The sequence below is a fragment of the Daucus carota genome, chromosome 3 (assembly GCF_001625215.2).
Source record: "Daucus carota subsp. sativus chromosome 3, DH1 v3.0, whole genome shotgun sequence".
NCBI classification, from domain to species: domain Eukaryota; kingdom Viridiplantae; phylum Streptophyta; class Magnoliopsida; order Apiales; family Apiaceae; genus Daucus; species Daucus carota.
Genome location: NC_030383.2, coordinates 9389231 through 9399715, shown reverse-complemented (window position 1 = coordinate 9399715; position 10485 = coordinate 9389231). Strand labels below are relative to the sequence as shown.

The 10485-nt window shown below is 34.8% G+C and overlaps 1 protein-coding gene across 1 annotated transcript; it reads right to left on the bottom strand.

The window, feature by feature from the left end:
* Positions 1-216: 216 nt before the first annotated feature.
* LOC108214645 (protein PAT1 homolog) lies at positions 217-7657 on the bottom strand. The gene is made up of 5 exons (XM_017386769.2): positions 7369-7657; positions 6832-6971; positions 5491-5547; positions 4167-4230; positions 217-2928 (listed from the first exon to the last, which is right to left on the bottom strand). The coding sequence occupies exons 1-5, from the start codon at positions 7421-7423 to the stop codon at positions 860-862; spliced, it is 2385 nt and encodes a 794-aa protein (XP_017242258.1). The 5' UTR covers positions 7424-7657; the 3' UTR covers positions 217-859.
* Positions 7658-10485: the final 2828 nt, after the last annotated feature.

The following is a 10485-nucleotide window of genomic DNA, read 5'->3' as shown; positions in this document are numbered from 1 at the left end:
TCAGTAATAATATCCCATTCCCGAAGTTTTTTTGAAGAAATAAATTAAAACAGGGAATGGGGTATAAAGATCAATTCTTTCAACAATTCCCATTTTCCCCTAAAAGCTACCCCGCATCTACCAACAGACAACTAGAAGGGTGTGTGTGTGCGCAAGCCATCAAAATACCAGGGTTATATATCTGGAACCACCAACTTGCAACCAAAAGATGCTGTCTAAAAATAAACCAATTCTTTTCATTAGAAAGACAATTTGCGAACAGGAAAAAGAACTGCATAAAAAGTTCATGCGATCTAGCAAAAAGTACAAAAGAACCATCCATACAGGAATTCAAAATCACCATGAACACTGGTGAAGCAGAAGAACGAAATGCAGCTAGATAAACCACCCAAAAAACCAAAAAGAGTTTTCTTGTCCCAAATAAAACAATCTATTCCCTCCTACCCCATCTTGAATACTACAGCGGACGAAAATAAGACCTTTTCGAAATGAAAACTATACAAGTTTAACCTCTCTAAGTCCACATTCTACCATGACTTGCACAAAGGAGCATCCAAATAAGCTCTCAAAGAAAGATAAATAACCAGAATGACCAGCACTGATACACAATACTAGGCTTAAAACCCTTCTACATTCAACAATATGGATCTAAGGCTAAGGCAGACTTGATACTCTAGAAATACGAAATTACATTACAAGCTGAAACCAGCATGCTTCCTCCATGACATGCATCAAACCAGTAGGACCAAGTGAAGACTGTGAATGACGACACCCTTCATACAACTAAGAGTTATGTGCTGTTAGAAAGTAGAACAGTAACGACACAGCTTCCTGAATTCTTCTACATGTGATTTTGAAATCAAAGTGTAGGCATTGAACGCTGTGCAAAGTCCAATAAGACCTTCCTTTGCTGTTCATTTGTATGAGGAAGACTTGCTCGTAATAATTCTACTGGCATTTCCCTACTAATAGCTTTTGTTGCGTCTGAACCTATAGCAGACATGTCTGTTAGGCCCTGTGCAAGCAGAGACTGCACAGTAGTGTCATACTTGCTGATGCAGTACTTTGTGAGAAGGTTGAAAAACACATCAAAAGAAGCCTGCCAAAATACTCGATTAGGCATGCTGCAGTTTACAGCAGTATGGGGATCTCTTAGGATTTCAGTAGCCCTTTCAAGTGCAGATATTAGAATAACAGAAGCACCATCTCCAGCAGAGCTCCCAAGGGGTCTGAGAGGTGGATGCTCAGCAGAGCAGACAACAGAAGCAAGACAGGCCCCGAGTGCTCTAAGGTCCATTCCACGAACACTAGATGAAACAGTCTTTACAAGCTTGATAGTCGTTTCAGCAGTTGAGGGGTCAGATGGAAGGGCCCCAAACAAGAACCTTAAATGGCGGAATATAGCCATACAGACCACTCGCATGAGGTCAGCACTAGAAAAGAGAAGCTGAAGGTACCTCGATAAGAGCTTTCGACCTTTGGGAAGAGAGACTATGCCAAGAAAAACAAGGTCATCTTCAGGAGCCATATTAACAGTGTGCCCATGTTTGCCAAGAGGGTCAACAAGTTGAAGTGAAGATGCCAGAGCCTCAAGCAAAACCTCTCGACGGCTCCTTAGCTGCAACACATCTTGAAGTTCATTAAACTTCAGGAACCTGTCAATATCATCAACGTCAAGAAGAAGAGAAAGGCCATCTTCAATAGTTACTCTGGCCGCAAGCATCGGTTCCTGTTCCAACGGCTTCACCAATCCTTTTTGTTCATTTTCCTCGCCGCCTGATGAATTTGATGGGTCAACTTCAAGAAGTGGACGGGGTCTGCGAATTGAAGAGAAGGAAACTCGCCCAAGAGCGTCAACCTTGAGAAAGGCGTGTGGCTCGGAATTAGCTCGAGCACGGGAAGCAAAATCCTTAAGGTTGCTTGGGCAGAAATGGTGTCTTGACTTTACACCACCAGTTTTCTTAGCTAGACAAGCTTGATGGTAATAGTCATCAACATACGGGTCATTACTATGTGTAGCAGCAAGCTGCAATCTCATGATGTTCTCAATTTCATCAGATGTCATATACTTGGCTCTGTACTGTGGCCATCCACCATCATTCCATTGGCTGCTTGCATCAAAACCCTGGTTTAAATACGGGATGCCTTGCCTACCTTTTGGAAACAACCTAGGTCTTTGATCTCTCATATCAGCCGATCCAAGCATTTTAAAGTTGTTCATCAAAGGTTGAGCAGGAGAAAGATGCCGATTAATAAGCTGTGGCTGCAGTCCTGATACATGGCCAAATGTGGGCTGAAACTGATGGTGCATTCTTTGATGTTGCGTCTGCTGCAGCAACTGTGGAGGCATTAAGCCATTCTGATTAGGTAACTGTTGATGCAAGAGATTGTTGGAGAGGCTGATATTATCTCCTGAATATATACCCGTACGGTTTATCCATTGATTTGGTGGTCGACTGTTTACAGGAAGACCAGGTGGCGCAAACTGAGACAAACCTCCACCCAAAGGAGACCCATGAGGTGATCCAGTATATTGCATCTGGGAATTAGAAAAGGGAGGATGACTGGGTGCATTAACTGGATATTGATTCCCGCCTGGAAGATGAGAAATATTAGAATAGTGTGGCTGCTGGTTGGGTGCAGGCTGCAGAGATCTGCCTCCAGGAGGAGGATAAGAAGTAAAAGATGATTTTGGAACAAGAATAGGTTCACTGGAAAAGTGATGCTGCTGAATAATATGCTGCTGCTGATGCTGCTGTTCAGGATATGATGCTGTTCTGTGCAACAAATATGGCTCCTCAGGTGGAGCATAGGAAGACTGCAGCTGTGATGGCCATCTTTTGCTTTCTTGAGCACTTTCTGTGTCAACCTCATGCTGATTATACCAGTTAGGTGGCTCTGCTTCTTGTACCCACTCAGCAGATGAACCTGAAATATAAAATTTGTAAGTGACCAACATAGCTCCATTGTATCATATAATCATACAAATCAACACTGGATTACAATTCCAGCAACAGAGAATATTTAAACACGCACTAACCAATACAAGTGTCAACACATTGTATACGGAGAAAAGTAATTGATTAGGTCAGGTTAAATTTTCTGTTTCAAATGAAGCACCTATTTCAGGAAATGGAACAGCCAGTACATATCACACTTATTTTAAAACGATAAATACACCATCTTAAACCTGACTGTATTGGCTCAAATGTAGGTTATACAAGACGCAAACATTTTAATACAAACTCCCATGGAATTAAGGGACCACGCCTGGAATATCTTCAATGTCAATATTTTGTTAAGCAGAAACTCAAACGTGTATTTCACATGTAGCACACGTTTTGGGGAAAAATTCTGAATGCTACTTATATAGGGCCAGAAGTAACATGCCACTTTATTATCCTTATCATATGAACATGAAAATTCATTTTTTTATAAAGGAGGGGGAAGAGGACTTTTAAGTAACCTCAAGTTCAACTGCTACTCAACATACATAAAATTCCTTTGCCATAACAAGAAATGCAGATATTAATTATTGAGTAGGGCAAGTGTAGGAATTCTCTAACATACAACACAACTTTAATATATTACCTTTTATTCATCAAATCCACCAAAAGACTCCATTTTGACTGAATTTAAACAGCTCCAGCGACAAATAAAAGCATGCTACCAAGTAATCTAATACTGATTCATACAAATGCAGTTGTCTATTGCTGTTACTATTAAGAATTGCTACAAATTAAATAATTAGTTAATCCCAAACCCCCAGGATTACATAAGTTCTGTTTAAATATTAGTATTAGAAAACTGAATTTCCAAGGCAAATCTAGCAATCATAAAAAATGTAACAAAAAAAAAAAAAAAGAAACTCTTGCACGAAAAATTCATTAAAAGTTTCATGAACCAATAACATCTCTTGCCTGCTAAGATTTGCACATGATGATCATACTTAAAGGTCTTGGAAACATTCCATGATAGCTAGCAAGTAGCTGCTACTATTAACAATTTTATTCTACCATTAACATTCTACGTTTGGCATGGATGTAAGAAAATAATATCAAATTTTAAGCCAGATAATCTCAAATGTTCCACATACATTCCACAAAACTCTATTAAGGAAACAGTAAGACATGTAAAATGTTATATAGTTGTACACATGTACTCACTTCCTCTGGATCCCCAGTTTCCAAGACCACCTGCACTTCTTGGAGCATTGACCGTCTTGTTTAACTGTTACAAGATAGAGACATAGAGTGAATTTATGTTGCAACAATAATGTAGCACACATAACCAACAGCGGGAAAAACATCTCAGCTCAGCACATGCCAATATCTTTATCTTCCGTCTATAAAGTTAATGTAGTTACGTTCCAACAATTGTTCTATATTTGTACACTTTCACTCAGATTCTCCGTCCCACTACAATAAATATCAGTAACCGTGCTGCAATAGAGCACATGTAAATTGCAACAGACGATATATGCAAAGTGCAAATATCAACCTACTAAGGAATGCCCATCAGATATTAACGAAAATCTTCTGTTTATTTTAGTTATTTAAGTATTACTAGCTTGAAGACTATGCTAACAAATATATCGTTGACAAGGTGGAGGATATGAGGATCTGGGCAGAGCAGCTGTTCAGATTTGGTCAATTTTTTGGCTGCAGAAACTCTCTTTCCTTAAAATTCCAGGAACTTTTAAGATCTGTCATTAGCTGGAACAATATGCATGTGAAGATATTGAGTGCGAATCAGGTCATAGAAGAACTGAATAAACATATTTCAACAGTAAAAACCTAGACTTTTAGCTTTAACTACCTTAATTCCTTTACAACAAAATTCATGGAAACCTAGAGCAATACAGGATCATACACCAGTACCACTTACCACTTAATACAGTAAATATAGGACAAATTGTTAGATAAAGGAGTTCTAATAACTTGCAACATTAATCCAGAATTCTAAATTCTGAAAGTTTTGTCACACTTAAGAAACAGATTTTACCGGTGCAGAATTTGTAGTCCAGTTAGGTAACCACACAGTGACATCTGTTTCACTTTTTGACATATTTATGATATACAACATATGATAGCGAAGGCCAGTAAAATAGGCCTTCGGGAAACTGGGACAATGGTAATATTAGACTCTTGACTTCCATTGAAAATGTTGACAGCTTATGATATTATTGTAATCTCTGGATATGATTGTTCAGTAAGATACCCTTCACTGACAGGAAACACATTGAAAATGATGTCAATTATTTTGTTTTGTGTAAAATATAGTTTACTTTTTCCCAGAAAAACAGTTAAAAAACATGTTATTATCCAGAAGATTAGAAAACAAGGCAATAGAGGTAAGGCGCTGAAAAAGAAATTATATTATGAACAGATCTGATAACCTAAAAGTAACTGTTGAACTACATATAGTTGCATATATCAGAACCTAATTAATGAAAAAGATGCAAATAATTTTCAAATTTAGGAAACTAACCTCTGAAAATGTAGCGGCAAGATCATCAACCTCGGGCAAAGACCCTAATGTGCTACCCTGCAAAAAGGAATTAGATTAGCTACATTACTTTTTATTACTATAGATAAACAATAACTGCCAAAACTACACCACATCCTGATGGTCCAATTAACATAGATACCCAATACACAGTCGAACCATGACGCAAGTGAACAGTACACAAAAAGTTTTGTGTTCATACTAGTGAGGTAGCCAACATACGCATAATAAAAACAATTCATGACTAAAGAATTAAGTTTCCCATCAAAGAAAATTACAAAAGACTGACAATTCACTACTTCCACCCTTTCCAGTGTAGTACAATATAGAAATTTATTTGAAACTGTTAGGGACCTGAAAATTCATCAGAAAATAAGATATTAAGTAACAACTGGGCCTTCATGTGGTCAATCACACAACATCCTTGCCCACTTAGGGTGCTCATTTCTGCAAAAATTTCCTGTGTTCTGCGCTAATTATCACTTTAAAGCTAAAAACGACTATCACTTTCACACACATCTCACATCAAAATATCATGGGATTGTTCTGGCTTGCAGATCTTTCTCTGAATTACCTCAGAGATGAATCCAACATGAAAACTTGTTTCAAAGACTACAATTTAATCATACTAAAAGAAAGAATAACTGTCTAATTTGGTTCATTTTTCAGGATTCTGCCCTTTCCTAAAGGCACTTATCAGTTACTACTCCACCAAACAGTAGGAAATTTGATGCCTATAAATGTATATGGTCTCCAAACCTGTAAATCGGTAACATTTAGCGTAAAAAGGAGTAAAATCTAAACAGGAATCAAAGACATAGCCTAACATAGTAAAGTAATTCTCAAAAGGTGGTAGACTAAGAGATGTGCAGAAATAAACTCAAATGATGCCCTAACATTTTAACAAAGTTGATTCCCAAACTATCATAGTTAAATAGAACGCACTCAAGCTATTGTCCAAGTACAAAGGCCACTTGATTTTTGTGTAGTTTTGAAAACCCATCCACTTTTAAGAAGCGTGACTTCACTCCTTACACACTATAAGCTGAAAGGCTGAAAGTGTTCTGCGCTCTTTGCTACATTGAGAAAAAGATTGATCGAATCTGACTTGCTAGATTGTGGTTGCCAAACCTCATTGAAAAAAATTAGGCGCCAACTTTCAGAAAATTATTGGCATCTCCCATAGGGTGATATTGTGATAATAAAGAATCAACAAATTTAATGCGATTGGTATTAATTTACATTTATAATATAAACATGCATATACGACACAAACAACAATTATTGCAGTAATAAAACAGCATACATTTCATAAAACCTAACCTCTTCTATCAACTGATGAGCTTCACTACCAAATTCGAGTCCCGGAACAAACTCATTTTCATCATCATCTTCTAGTCCTCCTAACTCCACTTCCTCAACAACATCTTTCCCAAAGAATGCATACTGGGACGCATCAAACACTGCACAGTAATAATCCAGTCAAATACATCATCAAAAACCAAAACACAAAAACTCCTATTCTACACAGCTTCTCATCCACTACATCAAACTCAATCTCATTAATTTAATCAAACATCTATCTGCCACATCTAAATCTCAAATTCCAAACATAACAGGCCCTAACACAACAAAAAACCATATCGTAATCAATCAATTAACAGGTCACAAAAAAGTCATTCCTCGTCACAGAAAAAGTCAACTCGAAGCAGTACCAAATCAATCATAAAACTCACACACTCTATATACTGTTTACACTTCATCTTTACAACAAACAAAATCATCAATTCATACATACATATCAGATACACACGCATATAACAAATAGATATAAAAATCGAGCAAAGATCGAAGAAGAACCAGTAGAATTCGATTCAATCGGCTGAGAATTAGAATCATCATCAAATCCATCCATATCAACTGTTACACGAGGATGACAAACCCTAGAACAACAAGATTACATGTATGTGTGTGTATGTATATATGTATGTGTACTGAAAACTAGTGAGATACAGAAAACCCTGGTAATTCACAGTCGTTTTTAAGAGAAAAAGGGGATATTATCGGGATCGACGATTCGATGAGGAATATATTTTTGGGGATGAAAATTAAAATTGAAAATTATGTAATTTAGCCTGATCCAGAGAGTGCTAGAACTCGGAGGTGATATAATATGTTTGAATTTTTAAGATGTAAATTATAATGATAAATTTAAAAAAATCATAATAAATTATTTACTTTTTGCTAATGAGTAATGTATCAAATTTTGAGATATTCAATTATAATTTTAAATTGTGGTACAAAATATAATGTTTTCAATCGGGATTTAAATTATATTTTAAAATTCAATGATATTAAATTGAGATTATTTAAAATTTAATAAAATTTGATGATATTCAAATTATGATGGATTTTTTTGTACTTCATGGAATGGTGAATTTTGTGATATTATTCCGTGTTTTTTAAGATATTTGAAATTCCACCAAAAGCAATGAGACTTTATAGTGTTATACTTAAATCCTAAATACTCTCGTTAACTCTGTGACATTTCATTTAGAATTCTCGTAGGATCAAAATGAGATTCAATCCATTAAAATCTATAAATTATATAAAATCTATTAAAATCTCAGTTGAATACACCCCTTAAAATTAACTCATCTTAATATGGAGTCGTGGGGGGAATATCTCATTCAGTCGAGTTGCTCTGACTTTTGAGAATTGTTGTTAACTCTAGAGTAGATATAAGTTAGCACCACACATGAACCATTCATTATCAAAACCCTTTGCATTGCTCATCTTTGCTCTTTGGGTGCTCAAAATTCATCAGCCATACCTAATTCCTCTAGAACGTATACCATTTTAAAAAAGAGTGCAAATCACCTTTTCTAATATAGCTTCATTCCCCGATCTAAGCCCTCATCCCAGACTTGAACTTAAGATCATAAAATTGTTCATTAACTATATTATTAATTATATTATATATACAACATTCTTCGGTTCCATCATTAGTGGCCAAGTTAGTAGTATTATCCCGTGCAGTAAAATTTTTTGCCAACTTTATTGTCATAGACAACAAAAACCAGAACTTCTTCCATATTCTTCATCATTTGTGTCGGGTAAGCCTCCATAACAAACATGGCTTTATTGGTTTCTTTAGGCAACCCATATTGCTTAATGTGGGAGCTCCCTAAAAAAAGATAATACATATCATCGAACCAGCAAAACAACCTAAAAAACACATAAATATCATCATGAACACGAAGTTAATTTGTAGGCTTATAAAACCATTTTCACACTTATTATAAATGATAAGAACGAGGGAAGTTAACTTTGGTGTGATGAGATAATTCTAGAAAAACTAACTTTAAAATTTTTTATTGCAAATATATAAAGACACATAACATTGACAAATTAAAAAAGACAAGCACAAGCGCACGCCATGCGCGCGTGCACACACACATATATACTTCTAAATAGCATATACATACACATCACTATCAATTATAATATAAGATTCAAAAGTGCACAAACCTAACTAATTATCATGAATATGTCGGGACATTATTGTACATACATTTTCAAAACAAAAATACATAAATATTTCTAGTACAAGTGACGTTACATAGAAGAAGTGATGTGGATTATTTAAATATCAAAGTCAATTTGCTTTATAAAAAGAAACGAATTGTAATCTTTGTAGATGTGCGTTATGATTTATATTTACTAAATGTACAAGTCATACTACATATGATATTTGTGCTGTAAAAAGTGGAGGATATATGGTTATTTTTTAATATTCTTGACCAAGGATAATTATGATGCATAACTGAAAACCCCGCTTCATAATTTTTTTTTTATCATGCAATCTTACAGATATGGTCATTTAGTGATCTGCTGCCGAACTTATTCAAATCGGATATGTAATTGTTGGAATAATTGCTGGAGTTATTGCGAAAAGCGAAACAAATCTATTATTTTTGTTCATTTGTTGTTGTGTAATATTTTACTATTATCAAATATGAACATATTTTTTCTAGGTCTCATTATATATTTAACCGAATACATTATTATTCGAGTTTCAATTTTGAAAAAAACGTTAACTTGCAAATATATGAAACAAGATGTCTAACTATTAAATAAGATCTTTAAATTACAAAACATATTTTCGATCTTGGAACATGATCTGTGTAAATAGGTTTAAACGAGTTATTTCATATTATTTTAATTTATGAAAAAAAAGACCAAGGGCTAATTTGTTAATAACTGGATGAGAAATTTTACTGACTCGTTCAGGACCCATTTTGTCAAGACTGTTTGATTACATTGTGTTTGAACTGGACGACAGAGAAAGTCTTCAAAAAACTGCTGGATGACGCACCCTAACATTTTCTGCTCCTGTCGTCCAAATTACTCGTGTGCTTGATCGTGCTTTGTAAAATGCGGTTAAAAATATTATAAACAATTCCATATTGATATTTTGAATACTCATATTAATCAAAATATTTTAGTTACATATAAATTTAACAATAAAATAATGCAATACAGTATACAATTAATTAAATAGAAAAAATATTATTGCAAAATTACAAGTAAAATTACATAATTATTTATACTTTATAATTTTCATACTATAATTTTCTATTTTATAATGGTAATATGTGACAAATCAATAATATAAAAAAAATCTGGTGCTTTAGTATCACTTGAAAAGAATATAAATGCATAGAAAAATGATTACTACCACGGCTATGTGGATATTAAAAAAATTTTGTTCTCATATTACTCATCAGAAAATATATTGATAAATATTTACCATCCAGCTAAATCAAAAAAAATTATTAACAAACAACATCATTCATCCAGATGATTTTAAGAAACTGATCATCCAGAGTCTCAACTATCCAGATATTGTTGTTCAGATTTAACAAATGACCCCTAATTATAACGGGTTAATAGGCAAAAACATCTCCGAACTCA